We start from the raw sequence: 27,434 nt of genomic DNA on the forward strand, positions 1-27,434 counted from the left end.
CCATGCCACTGTGCCCCACACCTCACAGGCAGCACAGACGGGAGCAAGAGGGCGCCGCAGGTCGCGTGTCCAGAGTCCACCAGCACCCACTGACGGCCATGGTGTCTTCTTGGGGCTCGAGGGCCAAATGTTGAAACAACAGCGCCTGCAATCAAAGGCAGTCATGTCAGTCCAGAGGCACATGCGGGTGATGAAGACAACATTAGTCAACATGGACAATAACATTAGCGGCATGGCTGCGGGCATTCGGGACATGTCCCAGTCAATCCAGCAGTTGTGCAGCAAATTAGATGCTGACATCGAAGCACGGCGCCGGGAACGCCAGAGAAGGGACACTACCAGCAGGGCACTCAACCGTCTGGCAACTGCGACTTCTCTACTGTGCCGGCGCTCTGTGACGATGCAGGAGGGCCTAACACAGTGCTGCAGCGACCTGTCTCGGGGGATGGTGCAGGTGACAAGTGCACTAGGGGTGCTATTGACTAGTCGGGCGTCGACAACTGCTGCAGGGGATGCTGCGGAGAGCATCGACACCAGCAGCAGCATCACACCCCCCGTCCCAGAAGCACGCAGGAGCAGCAGGCGGCTTGGGGTTGGCTCTAGTGAGGATGCACAGGCCGTGCAATCCACCACTGCAGCGCGTATGCGCAAACATTGATGTAGCCCTGCTAAGCCACTTCCCATTGGGTGACGTAACCCTGGACATACTCCTTGTATAGATGGTATATTGCCTGATTGGCCTGTTCATGTGTTCATGGCGTGGTGCCACATTAAAACTACGTCAGGACTTCTCACAACTCGCTGTGTCCTCTCACTTACTCAGAAATAGTTGCATGTGATCTCTGCCCGTCTCTCTCTCCCATCGATTGCAGTTGGCACTCTAGCTGCGTTGCCCTCTGGCTGGCCTGACTCATCCTCGTTGTCCTCAAAATATGTTAGTTCCACATCTGTACCTTTTTTCGTGGCAAGGTTGTGCAGCATTGCACAAGTGGCAATAATCTTGCAGCAGGTGATGGGTTTGTACTGGCGTGCGCCTCCGCTCTTGTGCAGGCAGCGGAACCTGCTCTTCAGTAGTCCAAACGTGCGCTCCACCACATTGCGTGTTGTTTTATGTGCCACGTTGTATCGTCTCTCACTCTGGGTTGCTGGGTGTAGGTAGGGAGTGAGGATGAATGACCGGCATGCATATGCACTGTCGCCTGGATGAGTAAAAGGGAACCATCAGTAACATGCCTCTATACACTATGATTTGCAGGTTTCAAGGGGCGTCACTGTTACTTACCTAGCAGGTATCCCTCTCCGAATTCTCCGGCACTCAGTCGTGTGTAGATCCCACTATTCTGGAAGATGTAAGAGTCGTGGGTGCTCCCAGGAAACTTTGCAACAATATCTGTGATGATGTTCCCTGCATCACAGATCACCTGCACATTGATGGAGTGGGTGGACTTCCTGTTCCTGTAGATGTGCTCTGTATCAGCTGGTGGACAGATTGGGATGTGTGTACCATCAATACAGCCGATGACATGGGGGAACTGTGCCATGTGATAAAAGTCTGTTTTTGTTTTCTGCAGTGCAGCCTGTGTGTTTGGGAAGCTTATGTAGTGGTGCATTCTCTGCATCATGGCATCCAGGAACTTCCTGAAGAAACGTGACAGGCAACTCTGGGATACCCCACCCACCGCAGCTGTCACCACCTGATAACTGCCGGATGCCAACAGATGTAGGCTGCAGAGCACCTGCACATGTGGGGGTATGGCGTGCGCCCTTCTTATTGGATGGTCCAGGAGTGGGTGTAGGTCCCTGATTAAGTCCATGATGGTTTCGGGGTGTAGCCTGTACCTCTCATGTATCTCTGCATCAGTCAGCTGGAATAGTGTGATGCGCTGTCTGTAGATTTGTTCCTCCCGTCGCCACACCCTCAGTCCTGCTGCCTGTAGACGTAGGCGCCTTGCAATGACGTACATGGCGGCCATGTTGTCCACGCTGTTGCATTTTGGGATTGCCTATATGCATTGTTGATGGTTACCACCTGCTTTCAATCCGTGTTAATTACCGACTCTTATTTACCGATTTTCCTGGATTTCTTAATTACCGAGTGCTCCTACATGTCATTTTAAATTTTACCACTTCATATTTACCACTTCATGTTTACCGAATCGTTAATTATGTATTCGGTAAATCTGATTCGGTATTTTGGAATTCGGTAAATATGAATCGGTATTTACCGCCTCATATTTACGGAAAAGTGGTTTTTGGACTCCTACATCTCACTTGTCTGAATACCGGTCGGTAACGGCATATTTACCGAAAATCGGCCGTTACCGACCGGTATTTGGCTACCTACATGAGGCCCAAAGTGAGGAAAGGGGTCGAGGGGAGACCCCGACTTAACTTCCCCCGTTGTTTTTGCACCTTCTACCTCTGTGAATGGGGAGAAGTTGCCCATGCAAGCAGATGCATTGGAGGCGGGGTTGAAGTTTCACGGTTGATTGCTAGCAGCGAGGGTCTGGTGTTAAATGTGGAATATATTTTACTAATTTTGTCTGAGAAGAACTCGCTGATTTATTCACAGCCTTCTTCTGAGGTTGACAGAGTTTGGGATAGGCTAACTGGGTTGCATAGCTCCCTTACTATTTTGTACAGCTCCTTGCTTGAGTTGCAGTTCTCATTAATTCTTCTAGAAAAATAGGACTTCTTAGCTTTCTTAACGGCGTTATTGTAGTTCCTCAGCTCTGTCTTGTATGCCTGTCTCTCCAGTAATGCTTTGTGGTTTGGCACTTTCTTTTGAGTGCCTTGAGTTCATGTGCATACCACTTTCCTTGTTGAGATTTGTTCGACACCTTTAATGGCAGCTTAGGTGCAAGTAAAACTAGGGTTTTAATGATTTCTTTTTCGAGATTCGCTGTTTCCCTATTGGCTTGGAGCATACTTAAGGCCTCTGGGTTCTTGGGGGGGAAAATGGGACCGAAAGGAATCTTTGGTGACTAACCTCCATGCTCGCCTTGTCCCCTGTTAGCACCTCGAGGGCTTAGTAGGATGTGCTGGGAGCGTGAGTACGAAGGATAGAAGTGAGTGATCTGTCCAGGAAAGGGGTTTGATATCCTGGATAAAGATTGAGTCAAAGTTTGAAAAAAGCAGATCCAAAGTATGCCCTGCAATATGCGTGGGACCTGTGACCCACTGCTTTAGCTGAAGAATCTGCATATTGTTCTCCAGGTGCAAGGCTGCAGAGTTGTTGTTTTTCTTGAAATGGATGTTAAAATCCCCTATGACCAAATAATGTTTATATTTCAGGCAGGGGGGGAATAATTGAGTTAGTAAATGGGCGCTGAGTTCAGATTGATGCCCCGGGGACTGTAAATTTCAGCTCCTCCGAGCAATATGTGACCCTCTGTGGCCACTTGAAATGATAATACCTCATGCTTCCCTGCTTGTGCCACTGCAACATGGAGGCAGGTGAGGTAGTTTTTAAAGAGTACAGCCAGACCCCCCTGCTTTCTGTCCCTGCCTATCTTGTTTTAAAATGTTGTAGTCTGTAGGTAGGGCCGTAGCAATGACCGGAGAGTTACTTTCATCCAGCCATGTTTCCATTATAAAAAACAGATCAGGGCGCATTTCGTTTATGGTGTCCCAGATATTGAGGGAGTGTTTGGGTACAGAGCGGGCATTGAAGTAAATGCATCTCAGTTTGTACAGGTCATCCTTTTCTCTAGAAGGCCGCTCCGACTGTGTCAAACTGCACCATTTACAATTCAGGCATGACAATGGGCCTTCCGTGTGCCCGGGATGAGCTTTGATACAATACGTTTCATCGCCTACGTCCTGACCTGCAAGTGCTAAGTGTGTCTCTCTTGAGTAAACTTGAGTGGGGGCTGTGTCAAGAGGAGCAGGGGTCCTGGCCCCGGCCTGGCCAGGCGCGTACGGGCGCAGACTGGCTTGCCTTTGGTGCTGGCCCATCAGTATTATATAGAGAGGCGAGCGTGAAGTCCCTCTACCCTCTCTCCAACCGGAAGTGCTTCGTGGCAATCCTTGACCCTACTAGCCACGCCCTCCACACAAACGGCACTTCCGCCGCGATGGACCGGGGCAGGCGATCAGAAAGGGTAAGTGCAAATAACAAATTTGTTAAAAACAGTTTTTAAAGTGCCCGTTCAGCCTCCCCTGTAAAAACGTCGTATTTGTAGTTTAAAACACAAGGGGCTTAAAACGGACTAAAATACAATCATATCAATTCGGTAGCGTAAATTAGCGTAGTTTAAAAAACAATGAGCACACCGACAGTCTCACCAAAGTCTTGCTGCGCGGGCGCTGGCACATCGGTATTGTATAGAGAGGCGAGCGTGAAGATTTATGCTGAAGTCCTCAAGTGCTAACGTTTACTGTCAAACATACCAATAACTAAGATAGCCCTATTATAAACTGATGTAATCAGTTGTATTGTAGACCATTGCAATTGCGAACAATGAGCACATCTTACACACAGAGAGTTAATATTCGTAGCATGTGTTGACCGACAATGCATATACTTAGCATATCCTGCCATCTTGTGTTGGTCTCAGACGGTTGCAAGTTGTTTTTCTTCGAAGAACTCTTTGAGTCACTAGGTATTGTGACTCCTCCTCCTTTGAGTATTGCGCATGTTCCCCGGCTCCTTTGTTAGATTGTTTTTTTCCGCCATCGGAGTCGGATGTCGATATCAGCTCCAGGACCAAAGCTCGATTCCAGCATCAAGGCCATTTCTCGGCACCCTGTTTCCTTCAACAACGGCATAAACAATCCTATACACCGGCAGGTGTTAACTGAAGACTTCAGTTCCCCTGCCTGGGCTTGGACCCGGCCTTTCCAGTATCTTTTTTTTTTCCAGTCAACATATTCCATTCACTCCACGACAACGAGGTATGTAAAAGACTCCCCTCAGTTTCTGCCCCAAGTGTCATGCCAAATATTCTAAGAAAGACCAGAACAAAGTGTGCCATCTGTTTGTCTCCAGTACACAAGAGTTTGTTTGAGGTGTGCCTGACGCTTCGTTCTAAGAAGACACTTCGGCAGCAAAGAGAACGTCGTTGGGCACACTGCACCATGCAACGACACACAGAAGATATACCTGACATTTTCGGGGGACAGTCACCAGACACCGAAGATGAACCGGAAGATACTGAGGCACAGACTGTCCAAACAGACACCCCCAAGCAGCCTACTAATCAATTTGAATTTTGGTACACTGAACACTATGGAGTTTCTATTTATAAACCTATGTGTACACCATGGCTCCCTGTGCTGGCCTGGGGTTGTCTGGCGCTACAAAAGACTAGTGTGAAACCTTTTGTGAGTGTCTTGAGGATCAACCTTTGTGATGTGTAAGTGTGGTAGGTGAGAACTATACGCGTCTATCAAGTCAGAAAGGGCACGTCCTGCCAACACCTATGCCTCCTTTGTCTTACTGTCTAGGAGCAATGCACAAAGACCGACTGCCAGTTACACCTACTCACGTGAGCCAGGATATAGACTGCAGACACCAAATGGTTGAGACAAGAAAATGTCAACTTTCTAAGTCACATTTTCAGAACTGTGACTTAAAATCCAACTATACCATTAAAGAGGGTTTTAAAGTGGGCGTGGCCAAGCAACATGGCCTTCAGGACGTGCGCTCCTAAGGCTCCTGGCCGGCCTTCCGTATAATCCTGTCAACATCCGGCACTCGCGTACTCTTGTTTGTCTATCAATGCCTGTGGGATCCCCTGATGCTCTGGGGGCCCGATAGAAGAGTCGGGGACCCTGGACGCACATTTTCGCTGGAGAATTAGCCAAGGAGAGCCGTCAGGGATCGGGAGGCCTATGCCAGTTCATGCTGCCTGGCGGGTGCCAGACAGGCCCCGCACATGCCGAGGGAGACCTGACTGCTGAGATCCTTCACTCTGAACGGAGGTCCAGAGACTGGGATGGAGCTGTGAACGAGCCAGCTTCCTCCAGCGGTGGCCCACACTGGTGCATTGCGGGACAGGGATCTCGTAGGCCCGTCCGGTGCGGAGGTGAGAGGCTTTGTGGTGACGCCAGAGTCTCGGCCCAGGGGGTTGGAGACTGTTCTGCGTCTGTGTGCATGGGACCTGGAGGGCTGATATCGCCGGAGGCCGCAGCTCACTTGGAGCCCGGAACAGAGACGGCGGTGCGGAGCGCTGCGGCCAACTGGGCGCGGCCGATTGAACCCATGAGTGCTAGCCTTGAGACTGCGGGAGAACATTGAGGAGGTGAGCGACCGGGGCCCCCAGCTGGGAATTGTGGGGGCCCCCTGCCTGCACTGTACTAGGACTAAGGAAGGAGTGCTTGACTCTGCTTGGGGAGCCTGCTGGTGGCCTGAGAGCCACGGCTGTGTCCTATCTGGTGGGTGCACCCCGCCGTCAGGTAGCTGAAGAGGAACTGTGAGGGGAGCAAGGTGAACCCCGAACTGAAGACCTGAGGAGGCTCGAAACCTGCTCTGAGCCTACAGCTGGGCTCCCTCACGGATGCATTAGCAAAGGCGAGGCGGAGAGGAGTGATCCGGGGTCCATTTAAGGACAGCATTTGGGGATCCTGCGGCACACTGGGATCTAGGAGGGATCTGCCTGCTGAAGCACCTCACCTCGCCCCGGGCCTGTGTCTGTAGGGTCCACATGGTGGTGACGCCCAGGAATTCACTGATGAGAATCCCTAATAGGGGGAATGATCCCCCAGGAAGTTGACGTACAGGCAAGAGGAGACACATAGTGAAGTGGAACTCCACATATCAGTGAGCCAATGCAGGTACTCTGCCCAGACATCGGTAGACCTTGTGGTTGGGCAATGAAAGGCCACCATCGCTAGCAAAGAAAAGCCTGTGAAGTGGCTGGGGCCTGTATCTTCCTGTCTGTGTTGGGAATCGTTGAGAGCCGAGGAAATCAATAGATAGCTGGGGACTGACCTGCTTATCGCCCCTGCGTTCAGGAAGAGACGAGTAGAGGACAGGAGTAACCCTAAGACTGGGCCGGAGTGTAGAAGAGGACCTGAACGACACCATGGGCCTGGAAAATGGGAAAAGACGAGGCCACTCGCGTGTCTAACCCTAACACGATTACGCAGTATACCACCCAGCGCCTTCCTCCGCACCGGATCACAAGGCAGTCGGGACAGGATGGGGATAGTAAGGCTGGCAAGGAACCGACTTGAGCGGACATTCTGGTGGTCATCCAGGGGACTAGAAATGCCCTGGAGAAGCAGATCGAGACGGTATCAATAGATCTAAATCTACTCGGAGCTGATCTACGAAAGTTCGCGGACAAAGTGTCTACAGCAGAGGGCGACATTGTGCAGCTCCAGGGCGAGGTGGCAGCCCTAAAGCAACAGGTGACCAAGCTGATCAACACCACAGGAGCGCTGGAGCACCGAGCTGAGGAGGTGGAAGGCTGGGTCCGTCGCAGCACTATCACTCCTGGGGGTCCCAGAGTGTGCAGAGGAAGGCAAAACCAAATGCTTCCTATAAAATTGGATTTGCACCTAGCTATGCCCAGGGGGCTCTTTGAGGTGTTTGTAGTGGAAAGGGGACACAGGGCATTGATCTCCCCTCCCCTGCCACCCCCGGGGGCCCCTGCCAGAGCCATAATGGCCTCAACTGGGCCAAGTACCCCCTTCTGACTCTCAGTTGGGTACCGTAGTATGAGCAGTCAAGGCTCCTTTAGGGGGAAGCGCAGATACAGATCAGTGAGCACGACTCATAACTCACTGTGTAAGTACAGCGAACAATAAACTAATGTCCAGTCAAATACTTGTTTTTATATAGAAAGAAGTATTTTAATTTGAACTCTATGCCTGCAAACGTAAACCACATTCAAAAGCAATAACACAATGCTCCTTGAGGTCGGGGCTCAGGTAGTTGTCAGGCCTCTTCCTGTCCTGCTACCTCTAGTGAAATGGGTTTAATGTTATTCCTCATTCACTTATGACTGCGTCCTGGGAATGTAAAACTATTTGGCCATACTCAAGAGTTCTCCCCTCGGACTCTGTTCGTAAGTTCAGTCACCTGAGTGTATGGTGTTGCAGCACCAATGGCGGTATGTCCCCCGGGGGGGCCACCAAAGCACAGTTCTTTGCTTCGTGCGCCAGCAGTATGGAACCCTTCAGCAGTGCAGTCATGCTCTGGATCGGCAAAGAATGGCTGCGCGCTGTCACACATGGCAGCATCTTCACTCTCACTCTCTCACACTCTCTCACTTTCACTATCTCCCATTCCACTCCCCCACTGGTTCTGATGATTGGGGTTGCTCCGGTAATTGTGTTAGAGCTGTAGCATCTGAGAATAGGTGTTAAAAAACGGATGTTTGGGTTGAATGAGATGCGTTAAAGTGTTTGTGGTGGTGTAACTGTATTATCTGTGAGTTACAGTTGGCTGGCACAGATGTGGTTGGACCTGAGATGAATGTGGTTGGAGCAGATTAATTTGGGAAGAGTGAGAGAGGTTTCAACCAGGTGGTTACTATGTGTCCTCGGTTTGACAATAAGACCTGATTGAGTTGTCTGGCTTGTCTCCCTTTTTCATACCCTCATCTAACCTAAATGTGCTGGTAAGGGAAAACTAAACCTGGCAGGGCTCAGTGGTAAAGTAAGTGTTGACATGACCAACCTGGGCTATTAAAACCTGCAGATCTCATGATGATGTAACTCTCTCTTCTAGCACCTGGTCCCTGTGTGTTTACGTGAATTGCAATGAGACTGTTCGATCTAAATATTATGGCAACTATATTCTCTAGGTTTTTGTTGTCTAGTTATGAAAGGTAAAGCGGACTAAAAAACTGACTTTATTTTAGGTTTGGTTGGTACGATCTTGGTGAGCAATTTTGCAGGGGGTGTCAGGAACTTCTTTGATCTGCCATATAATTTACACCACTTCAATGCCTTGTGATGCTTTAAAGGTGACTGATAAAGATAGAAATATTTTTAATGCTCTGTGATTAGCTTTTTTCGACTCAGTGCCTCAATCTAGCTGCAAGATCAATAAAATGTCCCCAGAAGAGGAAAGCTGCCAATTTGAAAACTCTGTATGCATCTATAAGTAGGCAAAATAGGGAGCTTGTGCGCAGTGTGTCACAGTTAGCGTTCATCGCAATATAATCGAATATAATGTCTGTGTGTCTTTAGTGTACAAAGAAGAGCTCCAAACCTATGCATGGAAGTTCTCTTTTTGCTTCATTATGTTGTACTGTTGCAGAACCCAAGAAAGAGTTTTGCATTGTTAAAATGTGGGCACTTTCTAATACATGATGTATTTATTGACAGCCTTTTACAAGAACTGTGACCTGATGTGGAAACAGAGTGTATGGACGTCGGCAATCTCCAGTCACCTGGCCACAAAACATCTGAAAGAAGGAGGCTTGCTGACTCTGGCAGGAGCAAAGGCTGGATTAGCAGGAACCCCAGGTACCTGATAGAGAGACAGTTTAAGTTGTTCAGGGACTATGTAATTGTTGCCATTCATTTAAGACATGTTTATCATCTGTTTTGGTGAAATTATAATCTGCAGTTGCAGTCTATCACAAGGTAAAATTGCTAGTTAGCTTCTTGCGTGACTTGCGGCTTCTCATTCGATGTAACCAAACCATCCTATTACCTACACAACCAGCCTCTGAGTCCTTACACATTTCTTTGTGCATTTTTAACTTCTGGCGCTCGATCAGGAATTGATCTCTATGGCATTTTGTTCTCTTTTTAAAATCTCCTTGCGCTAAAGGTAGCATTTATTTGCTCTGTTGGTCTAATTCAAGATGTCTATGTCTGAACTGGGTTGCAGTTTGCACTTCTTTTCTGTCTCGCCATATGGGTGCAGGCTCCTCACTGAAGCAGTAAATCTGAAGTCAGAAAGGACTATTTTGATTTCTAAGATGCCAGTCCAGAAATACTAAATTATTTTCTATGATACTCGTGGTTTCTCACCACGTGGTTTATGCAGTTCCCTCATTCATGCAGGGGAGGTGGCTGCTCTGCTGCTTGACTCGCCTCTTCCCCATCAGCTACAAGGTGCGCAGAGGGGACAGACTGCACTCCCTTCCTAGCTCAATCTTGTTTGACATTGATGTGTTCTGAACTGCATCAAATCTGTCAGTAGTTTTGAATAAAATATGTGTCAGCTCTCCCTCACGCATTCAAATGAGGATTCTTGGCAGCAGCCTGACGTGTGTCGCTTGAAGTTGGCATTGCCAAGTGCGAGGGACGGAGGCTGAGTAGATGATGTGGGGATGAGTTGTGGAGATTGCAGCGTTATTAGAGCTGCAGTGACGGTTTCTGATCTCTGTAAGACGGGCTGCTCACCAGTGGGAATGAGGGAAGATGGAATTGGGCTGACAGCTGTGTGACATCGCGCCTGATGACTCTAACCTCATGAAGGATTTGGGAGTGAAGAGAGAAAACCTCTGCTCCATGATGGCCTTCCAGCTTTCGTAGGAATTCTGATATCCTGAGTTGGAGATCATCATCATCCTATCTTTCTACACAGCTGCTGGGTGACTATGGATAGTGCATAATGTCCAAAAAGTGCAGTAAAAAGAGTGTTGGGTTGGACTTGTTCTTTAAGCCATGTTCCTCCATCCCGAGAGAGCTCTTCCCCGAGGTGTGATCAGTGTGGAGGAGATAGAACAGACCAAGGTTGAGCGATTAGAAATGGGATTCTTCAACTCGCTAAATACAGACCTCCATGCTAAAGCTAGTGATGAAGCAGGTGTGCTGACCATGGTGGAAGTGAAGATCAATTTCCTAACAAATAGGGTTAACTCCAAAGAGCAGAATTTGTAAAGAGGAGCTGTAGGTTGATTCTTCGGAGCTTGATTGTATTGACACAGAGGTCACAATGAGAGTTCTAGTTAAATTTCTGAACTGGGTGATCCACAAGGAAACACAGCTGGAAGGACTTTGGGTCTCAGATCTGTGTAGTGGGACATACCTTAACAGGCTCGTTTAGAAGTTCAGGAAATTGTATCTGCAGTGTTGGGAAAGGAGTTTAGAAGACCAAGGAGGCACTGTACCTGCTCTTAGATGAGGCCCTTAGGTTCCCAACCAAAAACTCCGCCAGGGGAAAACGGTAGAGGAAGTAATCAGCCACCCTGTCAAGCTTCCGATGTGCCACAAAAGGAAAACGGGCACCTTGACTCATGAGGTGCGTTCACAGCCCTTCCTGGAGGTGTCTGCAAAGTGAAGGGCTTAACTATGGCTGCGGACTCGTACCTTCTCTTCTACAAGCTGTTAACTGTGAGAAAGCTGATTTCCATACCTCAAGTGGGCCTTAAATATCACGAGGTTAAATGACACAATGTGTGTAAGTCGGTATTACCCAGCCATGTGGATTTTAGAAACGTATACAATCAAAAACGTATCTTACTTTTCTCCTCTTTTCTTAAACATATTCATGGTAAACTATGTCCAACGGGCTAATGAGCATTAATTAAAACAACTAAAGAAAATGGGTTCACAGGAGGGGATTTGAGTGGATGGCATGCTGCTCTCTGTGCTAGTAGAGGAGAGGCAAGGGCTGAGGGAGTGCGAGTGGTGGTGGAGGGAGGGTGGATGGTACCACTACGTGACTAAGCAGATTCATTGTGTGCTGTAGAGCTGGCTTTGTTCTGATGCCGATCGCTCACGGCTGAGGTTTAGATATATCCGCGACCTTTGGCTCCAACATGTGAAAGCCTTTTCAGCTGACGCTGCTAAGTCCGCTCGGCCGCCTTTGATGTCGCCCACATGTGGTTGCTCTGTGCAGCCTTTATGAACCGAGAACTGTCTGGAAACAATTACCCAACCTCGCGACGGGTGTAGATTAGAACATTTCACGCGAGTTAGAAAAAACATGAAATCTTTTTCATAGTGCCCAGTTGTAACTTTGTTAGACAAACCGTAACATCCATATGCCTGTTATGCCATAATAAAGCGAGAAGTGTAGCTTTTCATTTTCATCCTATGTTGCATTAATCAAGAAGTGACCCGCTGCTTCCGTGTAGTGATATTAAGGTTGCTGTGCTTTGCTTTTACATCATTCCTGGTTCCAAGGATTAATTGGCAACTTCACAAGGCACGTATTTTGCCATCGTGGAAACGGGACAAGAGGCCCACAATATAGAGCCTCGTGTTTTTAATATATTAATACATGGCTCTGGAAACACCATTTCTTATTCAGTTTTTTCGTGTGTGGATTAACAGCAACGATGGTAAAGTTTATTATCAGATAGAAAGAGACTTTTCTGCCTCAAAATCTGGGCTACTTGCCCATGTTATGATCTGATCAAGTGAGCCCACAAATGTGCCTGTCCGCTTTGGTCAGGTTGATGCAAGATCCCAGAATGTCTTTGGAAAAGGCAAACTACTGGGTGTGATTTCAGCCTGGAAAAGTGTGCCTTGCAGCACTACATGATATCCACAGCTTTACAGAAATCCGATATTTTTAGGTCTTGCCTATAAGTAGCTTTTTAGCTGTCTGTTGGGAACAGACCAATTGTATGAGGTATACTTGGATTGGGCTTTGGGTCGGCCCCTTGCTCGTGATTCGACTGCGTTCTGGTCTGTCCCAGTTCCCCTCTTCCTGATTCGATGGCTTTCTTCCCTGTTCTTGTACGAGTTCTTCCCCGAAGAGCATTTCAGTCTCCCTGTGCTTCCTTTGAATGAGCTGAATCCTTCTATTCCTAACGTCGGGCCTTTACCTTGCAATGCATGAGGAACTATTTTCCATCCCGTTTCCCTCTCCTTGTTCTCTTCACACAGTGACCATCTTAGAGTGTTTTTCCCATCCTTTATGAAAAACCATTTCAAGAATGCTGCTGTGCACGTGCAGGGTACACCTATAGTGATCTTTCTCCATAAAGCGTGACAAAAAGCATCCCAAGATATCTGCCATAGGCATACATGCAAATGATGTCCCTTCATGCGTGCGAGCTCATGGTGACCATCTTAGAATGTTTATTTTTTATAGAGGATAACAAAAAACATCCCAAGGTGGTACGTGTATGTGTTTGGTTGTCATGCTTGCCAAAGCATGGCTGCCATCTTGGAATGATTTTTGTTATGCTGTATAAAGCAATATTCCAGGACACTGCCCATGTGTGCAAATGCGTTGGTGGCCACTTTACAATGGTTTTTGCTATAAACAATGTCAAAACCAAAGCAAGCAACGCCAGTAGGTTTGTGCCTTGGTGTCAGATGTGAGACCTATAGATTTTGTTGAAGCTTTTCCTGTTTTCAATTAAGTGTACCATGAATTTATTTGTCTATTTTGACATTTAACTTGTTTTATTTCACACATTTGGACACAGGTTCCCTACCCCAAGCAGCTGTGATCGGTTTCTGTGGATAAGATAGAAATTAAAAAGTTCTCCTTTCAATATACCTCTTCATCTGCCTGCTTTAAAAATATAGTTTTGAATTAATTTAGTGCAATATGCTTCTACAAACCTCTTTCTTGTGTAGAAAGCTGATGTTTTCTTACTAAAATTAGCAGCGTTTGGTAGAGTTGCAATATTCATTAAACGTAATGCAGCTTCAGTGCAGTACCATCTAGGTAGCACATTGAGTGACTTCCCCTCTACTTGACACCCACCAAATGCTTATTTTTAGGTCGTGCCTAGGCAGCGTGCTTGCGCTTCTCTGTAAGGCATGGTGTATTCCCTCTGTGGGCCTTAGCCACGCACATCACTTGTAACTGTTTTTTTGTAGTGCCCCTTGCAACATCTTTTTCCCGCCTTTTGGCTGTTAGTTTCTGCCCTAGCGACTGACCCAGTTACATGGATCATTTCACTTTTAACCACTGATGCTCTTTTGGTGCAGTTCTTTTTGTTTTGCCTCTGCTTGTGTGCCATCCTACACCACCTCCCGCCTGTTGCTGCCTGTAATTCTCTGACTTTTTCCACAGTGGAAAATGCCAGGTGCACATATTGCCCCAAATTGACCCCCTGAGCACACAAGCCGTAGTCTGGTCCGTCTTGTACTTTGCTGGCTCAGGTTTGCAACATGCATTCTTTTCACCTAACCAATTTCAGGGACTTTAATTGTAGCCCAATACCACAATGGCTGCCCCACCTCGTTTAGCTTTCCCGATCCTGTTTACATCCCGTGCCCTCGCTTGACACATCCTCCCCCTGTGCCTATCCCTCTTTTCCTTCCCTTCCCAGTCATTGCTTGTTTTTGCCACGCTCATGAGGTTTGTTTCTTTGAAGTATTATGCGGTTGATTTATTTTCGGGCCACATTCAAATTTGCGCAGGATTATAAATCTAATTGTGTTGACGGTGGCTCTTCACAGTTATTGCTGTATAATTTAGTAATAACACAGCTTCTTTGAAAGGCCGCAGGGCATTGTGGGGTGGGTGTGGCAGGCTTCAAAGCGTCCGGTTGTTGTCGTCTGCCGCCCCACCCTGACTCAACCCATCGTCCAGTGGAGGCTCGGGCCCTCAGCTGGATGGGTTGGCCTGCCACACATCTCTCAGACTCCACTCGTTAAAGTACCGGTACTCGCGGCTTCTAAGGTGACTCCTTCCTGCTAATCGCCCGCAGGACAGCCCTCAGCTTGGCTCAGCCCATGGCTTGCTCCTGGGCTGCACCGCAGGACAGGCTGCTGTGTCTTCAGCATCACATTATTGCAGGTACTTCAGATGTGTCTGCACATGTGTTTGTGTTATCCGGAGCTGCTTTACTGACGATCACCGGCCCTCTGGTTATGGTGAAGCCGGAGCCTGTTCGTAGTCTCCAGAACTGTGTGACCCACTGCTGAAATTGAAGCCTTGGGAGCACACTGGCAGTGCTGGGTGTTAGTTTTAAGCATGTGTGAGTTAGGAGCGCACAAAGACTTTATAGTGCAGGCTGAATTGACTCCAAAGGCTTACATAGGTTTTCCTCCATCGTTTCTGTTACTCATTTTGTTGACATCACAAAGCTGAGACAGTATAACCTCTTGGGGTCCAGACCTTTTTGGTGGTAGCTGTCCTGATTGAGACGTGAAACGTGGAAATGGTATTGGCTCATTATTATAGAAAGCATTATAGTAGCATGATGTTGATCCAAGCATGCATGGCTGTCTCTAATGACGTGGTTAGGATTGCTGCATTGGTATTACATATATCGACAGTCGTGTTTCTCTGTGCAGCGTAATAGATGCAGGGGGTGGCTGGACAGTGTCAGGCTTGTGTGGGAATTGATGCAGCACAGCTTAGTGTGTGTAGAGCAGGGCTGTGTACGGGACACATAACGGATTGTGTAGTTGTAAGATGTATGTATGGTGCTGTGTGTGGGTGTAAAGGCTGGAATGACATCTAATGTTGAAGGATGATGCTATAGGTTGGGTATAGGATTTGCACAGTTGGGGCATGGCTGGCTAAGATTATACACGTTCCCAACAAAGTGCACAACTGCTCAGTGGTTCGGTATTGTTATGCTCAAGCAGAGATGTTTGCAGCACAAAGAACTCAGCTAAGTGCTGCATGTTAGAATTGGGGTACGTGGGCAGAGTGCCAGTACCGAAGGCAGACCAGTGTTCCTGCGATGTTTTATAAAGAGTAGGCTGTGTTTATACTCCATCAGCCATCCGTCACCTGGGTTATCAGACACAGTACATATGAATCGGGATTGTTGGTTCAAAAAATTACTTTCAGTGGGTGGAGAATATTAACTTCTTTCCTAAGGTCTATTAGAGTATTCTAGGGGATGTGGACTTTATAGAAGAGCCCCTTGCCTCGTCTGAGGTGGAGGGGAGAGAAGGGCATTACCACAAGCCAATTTCAAGATCCAAGGGTTTGATGGTTCAGGAGTTTATTCTGTCCAGTATCGCGGACGTATTCCCGCCAGGGGCAAGCCAGGCGTTGAAGACTTGCCTGCAATCAGGAAGATGATGCAATTTGGCATCCTAGACCGGTATTATATGAAACTTTCTTGAAGACTGACATGAAGGCTGTTTCATGCTCAACCAACAATAACAAATAGCAGTAACAAAGCCCCCGCATTTTAGGTGGTAAGTTAGTGTTCTTGGCTGCAGGTTTGTTAGTCTTTACGAGTAGAGATGTCTGTGTATGTTTTTATTTTTTAAAATTTTATTTCTTTAGCATATATACATGTTTTTTCAGTGTCCTTCCTTGTATGTATGTACTGCATGGCTAAACACTTATAAGGTCCAAAAGGCGAGACCTATTAGCTATGCCAATGCTTGTTCATTACAGCAGAAAACCCCCATGGTAGGGTTGCTGGATTAGAAGGTCCCCTGCTGCTAGACCTTTTCCAGGATTGTCCCTAAATGTGGGCATCAACCGGTAGATATCAAGGTCGTCTTCCTGAGCATTGTTGTAGGTGCGTCTCTTTGCCCAGTCCCTACAGGTTATCAGATTGCTTTTTCCCCTTGATGTGCTGTGCATGCCACGCACTGATAGGTCCGCAACAGGAGAGAGTATGCCTGAATGTCCTGACTGATGCAACCTTCTGCAAGAATATGTAAGTCTCCACTTCCAAAACGATCAACAAGCAGATGGCATTTCAAATGTAACGTGGGGATTTTTAGAAAATTATTTTGGTATCTGTTGTTTTACATTTCTGTAATTCAGTAATAAATTGAATTAAATGATCGCACCTGCTGCAGTCTTACAATTCCTGTGCTATGCTTGCTTAGGAAGAAATTGTGCAAATGCCTGTCGTTTGTGTTTTGTTCAATTCGCGAGTCACGCGTTTTAATACAAACGCAATGCAACTTGAAGCAAGAACATGTATGTCTTAAGAAGAGTCCGTATTCTTCTCTGGAATAGTGAAACCGTGCTCATGTAATGGAGAAAAAGAACAAAAAAAATCTGTTCCGTGCAGTTCCATGGCGCAGGAGATCAGAGAGCTGGCCTAATTGCTTCCATGTTGTCTGCCTGATGGTTTCAGTTCTGGGGCTTTTAAAATGAGCCCCAGGCCTCAGTGCCTCACACGTGTCAGTTATTTATTAGGCATGCTCGGGCCTTGGATGGTTGTGCAATGCCTGTTGCGCAAACAGAGCGCTTTTAAACCGGCCCGGGGCCTTTTTTGTGTTAAACACACAGCAGGCAGACGTCAAAGGAAGCGCCATCGACTCTGTTATTTCAGGATCGTCCTCCTCATCTGTGTCTACGCCATGACGTTTCAATTGTCAGACGTCCCAGGACTTTTTCTGTGACGCTGTCCTTTGCACTTCGCAAACCTTCCATTTCAAATTCTTTCTTAACTGCATTCACCCTATGTGAATCTTTTAAGCTTTCAAATCATGAGCCCTTCTCTTAGGAACCCACCATCTCTAAAGCGCCCACTAGAGTGCCTGCACCCTCCATGACTATGAGTTTTACGATCCTTCCATTTCCCTCCAGAGTTCGCCAGTGTAAGATATTGCCTGTTTTTAATCATTTTAATAGTGTACGCTAGCCATAAGTTTACTTGAATTTCCCTGGGCGTCTTTCTATCAGCAAGTATCAATCCTAAAATAGTTTTTTCTAAAAATAGCACCAAAAAAAAGATTGTTTGTATAACAGTATTATTTGGTTATCAATACTAAGGGGAAGGTACAGTCCTAGTATCCAATCTGAATCCAAAAATAAGTCGAAACGTCCATTCAAACAGTACTGTTCCTGTGTGGGACTATTCACTTCCGCTAGCACCACGTACTTTATTTAATAAAAAACGATCTTTTCTTTTATTATTCATATAAAAGCGAAAACTAAACAGACCAATCAACGTGTTCCCCTCCTTAAATGGAAATATTTCAGAGCAACTTCACTTTCCATTACTTACATCAATGAGAATAATTTAGCTGGCGTCAATGAATGTGTCCATTACACTTCAATTCTAAGTTCGAAATTATTTGCGTTTCACATATGCACCAATCTCATTCAAGACCAGTGCAGGGGGGTCCACAGCTGTTATTGAGCCGGATTGGACCCCCCCCCCCCCCCACACCCCTCAATGAAATATACTGAAATGTCCTTTCGGATCAGAAACCTGCAGAGAGTGAGCGGGCGCAAAACAAAGGCCTCATTTGAATGACCATCAGCTGTCACTGATTCTGTCTGGGAATTACCTGGAGCCCAATACCTAGATTACAATGCAATGGAATGAAACAAAGGTGCACAGCTTGTTATCACTTAAGAAGGGCTTAACAGACACTATGATTTGGAGGCGGGTTTTTGGCTTGTTATTACAGTGGCTGGGAATAATAATCCTTGATTACCACCCAAAGTATGCTTATTTGGCTTCGGTTCTAGAACCCATGACCTGGAGTTTGCATGCAGCTCCTTGACGTTGCTTCATATTTCTGTGTGCTGTATTGGAAGGACTGCAACTTTAGAACTGCAAATAACAAAAGTAACTTTGTGCAAGATCAGCTTCTGACTGCTCTTTCATTCATGTTGTCTCCTTTTGTAGTTTTGGCATGGTAGCCAGCTCTTGGCTTATTTAATATATTTTCTGCATCCGTGTCAACAATAATTAGCGTTTTTCATTATGAAACACCGGTTTCAGCAATAGCTTGCCTGCACTGACTATGGGGTTGTTGTATATCCGATTCATTTTTCCTAATTTCAGCATCAGGACAAAGGCCTACTAAACTGAACAAACCTTTCTAAGGAAGATGCTCTACAAATTTTGTGTCAGTGATGTCTTTTCCCACACATCTGCTCCTCAGTACTCTTCAATCCGTGGATGTGGCATGCATTTTAACATTTCTAATTAAATACTGCCTCACTTTTCTTCTAGTAAGATATTATTTAACCAGTCCGTTTGCTGTTTGCCTTTGGCACAGGCACTTCTTCAGAAGCATACAGGTGGTCATTCCCATTTTTTTTTTTGTGCCCCCTCCTGTGGCTAAGTATTGTCACAGCCTGCTGCAGCGGATGGTACCCAGTCGCTGTGAACCCCTCAAACACAAACAAAAGGCCTCATTTGATAGCCGATTGGGGGCAGGTGGGACATTTTGACTGCTTGTTTTAGGGCCCGTGATGTCTTTGCTATGCTACATTTGAATGGAGTACATCATTTCAATGATGCCAGCACGCTTTGAACCCAAAACAAGCATAGACAGATGCGTTCTGAGCCAAATAAAACAGCACCATCATTACGACCTCTCATTAGACACTCTCCTCCACTTCCAAGCCCACGAGTGAGGCACACTGCAGAGCAAAGGCTTGAAATAAATTTTTCTCTTCAAGAACACGCGCTGTACATCATCATCGAGAAAATCCAGGTACTCCCGCTGAGCTTCCCGGAGCTCCTGGTCATCAAAGCCCACCACATCCATTGCTAGAGAACACGACAAAAACAATCACGCTTTGTAAACCGTTCTCAAATGCTCGAGGTGAGCGCGAGGACGTAACGCTCTAAGTAGGCCCGTGGGTTGCGCGTGCTTATGTGGGTCAACACGGCATTAACTCTAATTGGCCGTTTTGCACCTGGATCACACCATTTTCATTCCTTGCTTTTTTAACCATCGTTGTTTTGCATTCTGGGACTTGTAGTTCTATGTTGCTATTCCAGAGACAAACGTACAAACACCATAAATGCGTTACAATCCTTAGGTGTGTGAGCTCACTGCATTGGAACCAGTCGCACTATGTGATTGATTTTCCCCACAGTTGAAATGGTTCTTACTTGTGGGTATCCATCCATAGCTCAAATATCCTGGCACGTACGTGTTATTTGGCTGTCCCTAGGAATGAGGATATAACCCCTCCCTATCCACCCCGCTCCCCCTTATCCAGGCCTTTTTTTTTCTATTCAACATTGATTTGAATTCTGGGTACTGGAGTTTCAGATACGCCTCTTTGACTTCCACCAAGATAAGTGTTCTTGGATTATAAGCCTGCACTAGCTGCAGGCGTCACACTAATATGGAATCACATGGAAGACATTAGATGAATGGAGGATACATAATTGTAACTGCATTATGGTACCATTATGTAATGGAAAGAAAGGTTCTGCTGATAAAATAAGCCACATGGCAGAGGACAAATTAGATTGTAAATTGCACAGGAACCCGAGGAAGCTTCATTTGGCTATAGTTGACATAATAGTTATGGGTTTTTAAAAATATTTCATATTTATTTTGATGTAGTTTGGAATAAAATAAGACATATTTCTTGAAAACAGGGAAACACTGAACATGCTGTTCAGTTGTCAGAAATAAAGGAAAGTGTTATGTTAGTAAGGGTTTGGTACAGACAAAATGCTATTGTATAGTAAGAAAATGTGATTTTACCTATGAACTGTAGTACTACATGTCTACATTTATTTGACTGTTTTGACTGCACAGCTGTCTGCAGCAAATATTGTTGGCAATTGTATAAAATATGTATTGGCTCCATCCTAAGGAGTGTGCCCTCTCACCTCATGTTGTTGACTATTTGATATACCATTCCACCTTCCAGGAAGTGATTCTATTGCATAAGGGCTATTTTAGATTTGAAATCAGCATGCGGTTTGATACATCAAATTCTGTACCTACTACAGACATTCTGTCCAGAAAAACAATAATTTTTACTGCTTGCTTCCCAGCACTGGCAAAGCCAGTAGCGTAGGCTTTAATGTGATAAACAGCATTTGTGCATGCAGTGCACGTAAGCGTCATACTCTATTATGGTGTATTTTTTTGTATGTGTTGTCTCTATGGCCTACTTTGTAATCACATATCTTTTGTTTTTGTGTGCATTTTGTGCCATAGTGGCATACTTGGGTCTCGCATTACTGAAAATTAGAGCTATTGGTGTTGCATTATTATTTGCAACCCCAAAAGCTCAAACTTTAACTAATGCGAGACCTATTGCATTGCAAATGCTTGTTTTTCTCCTCGCAATGCCATTTATACCCACTGCAGTCTTCTCATTGCCCCAGATCGAAATCAAGGTGGATTCTGATGGGGAGGATTAAATGTAGTTTGCACTACAGAGAAGAGACCTCACTGGGATGGGGTAGGAGAAGGTTTTTTGAGAAGCGGTCTTATCTTGTTAACCGGACAAAAAACAAATCTTCATTAGCCATAGTAAACCGATTTCTTCAGGTGTACAAATAGTGGTGAGATCCAGTTTACCATAACAGTATTCCCTACTGGCTGCAAGCACATCATTGCAGTTAAAGTGCTGGATTTGTGTAAATCTCTTTTCCTCACCGATAGACCCAATGACTCTGCTGCTAGTAGAAATCTTAGAATCCCCTCTCCATTGGGCAGTATTGTGTAAATATTTGGATATTAGGCAACCTGTTGACCAAGTGGATGGAACTTATCACTGTGTGCAGAGTGCATGCGTTTGCAGTGGTAGTTGAGGGGAAGAAGAAACACAAATTAACTTGTTCACAAGACTAAGCAATGATGTTCTCTTTTAATTGTAAATCTTGGTGCTCCGATGAATGGAGCACAGCGTGTTTGCTTCCAGCCAGGTTTGCTTTTATATTCAAACACTGCCCTGTTTGAACAGGTAATCGTTTAGTAAAATCCACACATAAATTACCCAATTACTCTAAAGCTGTTGCTTCATCTGAAATGCATTTCTTATTTATAAAAATAATGCAGATTCTGGCTTGATTGTACTATATAATTCATTCTAGTTAATAAAATGTATCGTGTTAATTTGTTTATAATGCTGCTTTGATTGCTCTTTTAGTGTGCATTTGTTACCTCTTTGTCACTAATGGAGCAGTACAGTTGTATTAGTCCGGTGATTTAATCCTTTATAGTTTTTTTTCTTTTTTTGAATTAATTTTATAGTCGTGGTTCTCTGCATTGTGAAATAATAACATGCAGCCAGAAAGAGGGCTGTTTGGCAAAGTTTTGGCTAATCATTGATTGACCTGTAACTTTTCCTGGTACGTAATTTACAGATTTTTTTTTTTTCATATCGCTGTATGCCATTTCTGTTATTATTTTAGTGTCTGTACAATGAATAAAAAAAACTTTGGCACATTCCTTGTTGTTTTCTTACCTGTTTTTCCCTCTTTTTCATCTCTATGAACTTTGTCAATGAATTTCTCCCATCTCATTTAATTCTTCTTGGCCTCAACTCCTTTGTTTATATGTGAACCAAGCTGATAACCTCATCTTCTTTGTACTCTTTACCTATATCCCTTAGAGCAAATGGTAAAGAGATGTGAGTCTGCCAGTGCTTTACACGGACTGAACCCACTTGTTTATTTAGATGTGACTCTATCTCTCTATGGCTAGATCACCTTACAAGGACATTGTAGTAAGATCCTTTGGTAAGGGCTATGAGGGGTACAGCTCAGTTAGCTGCTTTTCTCTGTGTGAGTAGCACCTACATAGGTAACAGTAAAGAAAACCTCAGTGTTCATACCCACTCACAGGGTGGCAATTCCTAAAGCGGTGACTGAGACATGCTGGTGTACTTCTCCTGCAAAACCAAAGGAAATGATGGACGGAGTGTTGAACATTGCAAGCACTCACCCCCAGTCAACTGATCTGGGTTTAATCCATCACCGTTCTTTAGCACACTCTGCCACCCCAGTTCAGACATGGCCATATGCAAATCAGTCTGACCCTGTGCCTCATGGGAACAGTCCAGCCCGAACTGCCAAGCCATGTCTTCCCTGGACCGGAAACAAGCTTCCTAGGACCGCTTTCTGGCATTTCAGCCGTCTTCAGCCAGGCTTGCTTGAATCCAGTGGCAAAGTGAGCAAGGGACTCACGTCTGAGCATACCCTGCCAACTTATGGCGAACAAAGCAAAAACCAAAGGAAATGATGGACGAAGTGTTGAATATTGCAAGCACTCACCCCTGCCTTATATACCTACTGCATCCCAGGTATAGCCTTGTATGTCAGGTGTACTTTAATTTTAGAGATTTCTCCTAATTTTCCTTAGAGTGATGGGGCAAAGGAGATTGGACATGGACAGAGTCTCATGTGCTGGTCGGCTCCTCCCCTCAGCATTTACATTATCACACCCCCTGCTTCAGTTTGAGCATCACCTGGGAGAATGACATCCTCCTTAGTGCAGTCTAGCGGGAGGCAGAAGAGAATGAACTCCACTGCACCAACAGAGAGGAGCCTTTAAAAAACCAGGCCGCTCTCCCCCTGACTCTGTTGGAGCACAGTATCCACCGGGAATCGGGGAGGTTATCCAATTCCTTGATATTGTACAGTACTCCACTGCCCTTTGGCTACGTTCGCATGATAGAAATACCATATTCATACATAGTAGTGTCCGGCTCCTTGGTGGGCTTTACTCAGACTGATAGTTCTGGTGAAGTGATCGGGAGAGGAAATGTTTGCACCTCTTGTCCCTACTGCATTCTTTTAGCTTCAACATTTTTTCTGTCGTTAGTGGTTGTGAAATTGGTTGCTTTATCTAGGAAGTATACACTGTAAAATAGTTGACCTATTTATAGACTATTGCAGTGTTGAAGCTTGTTCATGATGATCGGTGTAGTTTTTCAAAATATTGCCATAGAGAACATATTTAAGTAGCACTGGTGGTGGAGATTCTAAATATTTCCTGCACTTTCTGAGCTAAATGGCAGACCTAGGTTTTTAGTAGAATGGGAGGGAGACAGTTATCCGAGAAACATGAGATGTTGACAGTTGGAGTAGGCCCCCAAGCTTGTGTAGATGGCCTGTAATTCTGTGGTGCAAAGATAACCGATACATTCTCACCGACCTATCCATGGGCTGTTACACAAGAAGTGTGAATCTGGAGAATGAAAAGACCTGCCCAAGACCCTAGCAGTTTAACTTTAGGTGGGACATTGCACTTTAGTTCTGAAAAGTGAAGGAGTATAACAATAGGGGATCCACAAATCTTAATTATTTACACTCTACTACCGTACAGCAGAATAGTAAATAGAGTATTAGCACGGGTGAAAAATCAGAAAGGAAATGCAAAGAATATATTTAAAATCTTAGAAAAACAGTCTAGCATGATATTGTCTTGTTTCCTGCGATTGTGTTGAAATAGAAACTGTCCTATGAGTGCAGCCTTCGCCTTTGTTCTAATCAGTGGGCTCAAGAGTCTAATACTCATTCTTCACATTTTCCACCAGCTTATCCATGCTCCTGTCTAGCTACCAGCAAACAGAGAGAACTAGCAAAAAACGCGGGCACAGACTGCACACTCGTTTTCCAAGATGTTTATGAGAATAAGGCATGGAGATAATACACTTGTAAGGCACAGCACTAGCTATGAGAGTTCAGTCCCACATGACCAATGCTTATTACTAATAAACAAAGTAACAATATATAGAAGCTCCCCAAGTATAATCAAATAACCATACAACCCCTTATAGCATAAAGTTATTATGAAATAAAGAACCCATATTATGTTACCCCTTGTAAATGGAGACGCCTGGGATCATATCATAAACCATGAGTTGAAAGTGAAAGTCTAGAACAGGATGTGCCACAGAAGTATATATTTTCTGTTTGGGGAGTTGAGTATTAGTGAATAGAAAGTCATCCACTATCTTATTGCTGTAAGACAGTGAATAACTGTAGAGCGGATGAGAAAATGTGCATGTCCTTGTCATACATATGGTAGGAGAGCGATATGAAATGGAAGAGATGGTGCAAGTGACTGTTTTGAAAGCTGCAAGGATACTAAGGAGGCTAAAATTATATTGAAGGAAGGTGATCAGTAGTAGCAGAGGTGGTAAAGTTGGAAATGGTTCAATGATGTCTCGGGGGAGTAAAGTTTGTGGATGGTAGCAGATTGCAGTGGATAACAGTTCATTTTTTTGTTTTTAGGGAGGTGAGGTAAGTCGCTTTATCATTATGGGGCATCAACCATCTTTTTGTAATATTTAGTATTGAAGCTAGAGAGTAGGAATCTGGTGAGGTACAGGATAGATTAGTTGCTCTAAGTAGGTCAATCGGTCCTGCTGGTGAGATCTAGAAGGAGACAATTGGGTCTGAGAGAGTGGTTTTGGTGTGGTGTGCTTAGAGGTGGAGGTGAATCGTCGAAAGTGTGCATTGTGTGTTAATATTGATGGCTATTTTAGAAAAGCAGAAAAAAGAGAAGATTAGATTACATAGGTTGGTGGTAGAGCCGGAAAAGAGTAAGGAGTTGACAGTGCAGGATATTTTCTGCAGAGCTCTTTGGCTGAATCACAAGGTGAGGTAGTAGTACCAGAAACGTCTTTTTATAGCCATGGAATATGGGATTTTCTACATCTTTGATAGGAGTGCTTGGAGGAAGAGCCATCGGTATGAAAAGGGGTGGGGTGGTGGGTGGATGGGTGGGTATATGTGTGTGGGTGTGTGTTGGCAGCCGAAAGGCATTGAAAACATACAACTGAAGGTGTGGAAGGTTTTGCTAGCTAACATGAATCAGATTCTTATGTATTGGGTGTAGGTAGTTGATTATCGCGACAGGAGGGATTCCTTTGATTATCTTTTAGTAATAAGTGTAGGATGTTGATGGTCATGTAGATTGATTATAGGAGAAGGGGGCTGAGGATTGGGTGACCTTTTCAATGACTATGAGATTGAGATGCTAGCAAGTGGTATTCTACATGAGTTTGAACAGGATTTCACTGGCCTCACACTGCAACAGGAATTGAATGAGTGGATGCAAGTAGCATTATCAGTGGGCATGTATGTTCAAGTGACAGTGACTTTTTGTTTAATCATTTTTCTGAAATGATTAAATGGAAAGAGGGTTTTGAGAATTAAAGCAGTCGGCGATGTAAATTGTTTTGTTACGGATACATCGATCTTATTTTAGGCAATAATGCAGTGTCGTTGATGAGTTACTTGTGAGTAACTGTAATGTATCTTGTATGTTGAGGCTAGGGGATTAAGTAATATTTAGTGGCGCAACATACTGGAACGCTTATGCGCCTAAGAGAACAAGCACCTGGTGGTCGATGTAGATATGTTGGTTAGTCCTAAATTTTGAGAGACCACGAGAGGCTAGGAGCTCCAGTGAGTAGCATGATAAGAAGGACAAGTGTAGTAGTTGGAGGGAACATGGTTTGCCAGTTATTTCTGTACTAGAAGGAGAAAGATTGAAAAGGTGCGGCAGGTCAGTTACAGAGTCGCATATCAAGTGGGCACCAATTGATGAAGGAATGGTGGTAGAAAATAGCACCAATCAGTTAAAAATGCTCAAACTTTGACGGTGATAAGATTGACATGCAATTATAAAAACATACTAAGATATTGACGTGACATTTGCCTCAAAAGAACCTGGAATTAGAAGAGTAGGGCAATATTATGTAAATAATTATTCCAGTTATTGGATTCAAGATTTTTATTGCCTAAGCCTTAAAGTTTTAATTTCCACATTTTACCATCCAAAGTAAGACCTAGAACTTCTTTTTCAGGTAATTAATCTGACTAAAACAGGATTTTCCCCGCCTTTGTACATAGAACACTGTTGTAATTGTTATTCATTAATTGGTATTTCCTTTTTTTCCTTCCCCCCCCCCTCCTTTTCTCCCTTTGTTATCACCCATGGAATGTTGTCAACGTTCTTAGGTAAGCGCCTCTCAACTGTCACTGAGGCTATGGAATTCGACAAAGACAGAATAAACTTGGTTACCTGTGACGGGGTCTGTCTTTATTACACTGGCGACGAGCTGTTGCGGGAAGGGCAACGTGTCGTTTTCCCCTTCATTGGTGGCCTGCAGTCAGCGTAGGAAGGTTTCATGAAGCATAATTCCGGAATTGGAGGAAGTGATTAGGACGTAAGATTTCGACGGAAGGTGCAGGAGAATTGCCATCGCGCTGTGTCAGGCATCCGGACTGAGGAATAGGAAGAAGGAGGAGTGTTGTATCACGTGAGGCAGGTTGCTGATCACGTGTGGAGAAAGGCGGATCATCGACACGGGAGGCAGTGTTCCGGTAGGAGGAGCGTCGGACCGGGGTGTTTGAGCATCGCGCATGAGCCCTGAGGGAAGAGACGCGTTCATCCGGATTAAGGAAGTTTACGGAGTGGCACTCACGTTGAAGTAGGCGGATTTCGTGGCAAAGTGTCCTGGTTTTGAAGCGATCCTGTGGGTGGTCAGGGGATTGAGTGCTTACAGCTCTGAGGAGGCTCTGGTGAGTCTCGTGTAGGAGCGGAAATAAGTACGCTGAGGGTATTGTTCTCCTTGTGGCCCCAGGGGATTAGCTGTGAAGGTCTCCGCGCTTGACTTTGTGAGGCGCAGGGTTCAGCATTTGAGGATTCTCTTGCTGGAGGGAGGCTTTTAGGGCAGTTTCGGAACTCGTATAAAATTCGACGTGTGCCATCTAACTGTCTTGGTGATTTTTAATTTCTCAAAACCTCTGGAACTATGGCACAACATTGACTATTCAGTCAGAGTGTTATCAAAGAACTATATGAAACATTGAGACTTAAGGGACTTTACATTAAGTAAATAGTAGTTCTGGCAAAAGTTGTACCCTGGGATTTTAATTGTTCTTACAAAAAATTATCAGGGGGTACTAGGAGTTTATAAAGGATCAACTTTTTGATTAGCCTTTCCGATA

At 45.2% G+C, this 27,434-nt stretch overlaps 1 protein-coding gene across 1 annotated transcript in view; it reads left to right on the forward strand.

The window, feature by feature from the left end:
* QDPR (quinoid dihydropteridine reductase) overlaps nt 1-27,434 on the forward strand; it is a 67,135-nt gene that overhangs the window by 8,387 nt on the left and 31,314 nt on the right. Inside the window, exon 4 of the mRNA XM_085642375.1 lies at nt 9,283-9,423. Within this exon, the coding sequence (XP_085498501.1) occupies nt 9,283-9,423 (141 nt within the window). The remainder of the gene's footprint in view (nt 1-9,282; nt 9,424-27,434) is intronic.

Source organism: Triturus cristatus, chromosome 2_2 (assembly GCF_964204655.1).
Source record: "Triturus cristatus chromosome 2_2, aTriCri1.1, whole genome shotgun sequence".
Lineage (NCBI taxonomy): Eukaryota > Metazoa > Chordata > Amphibia > Caudata > Salamandridae > Triturus > Triturus cristatus.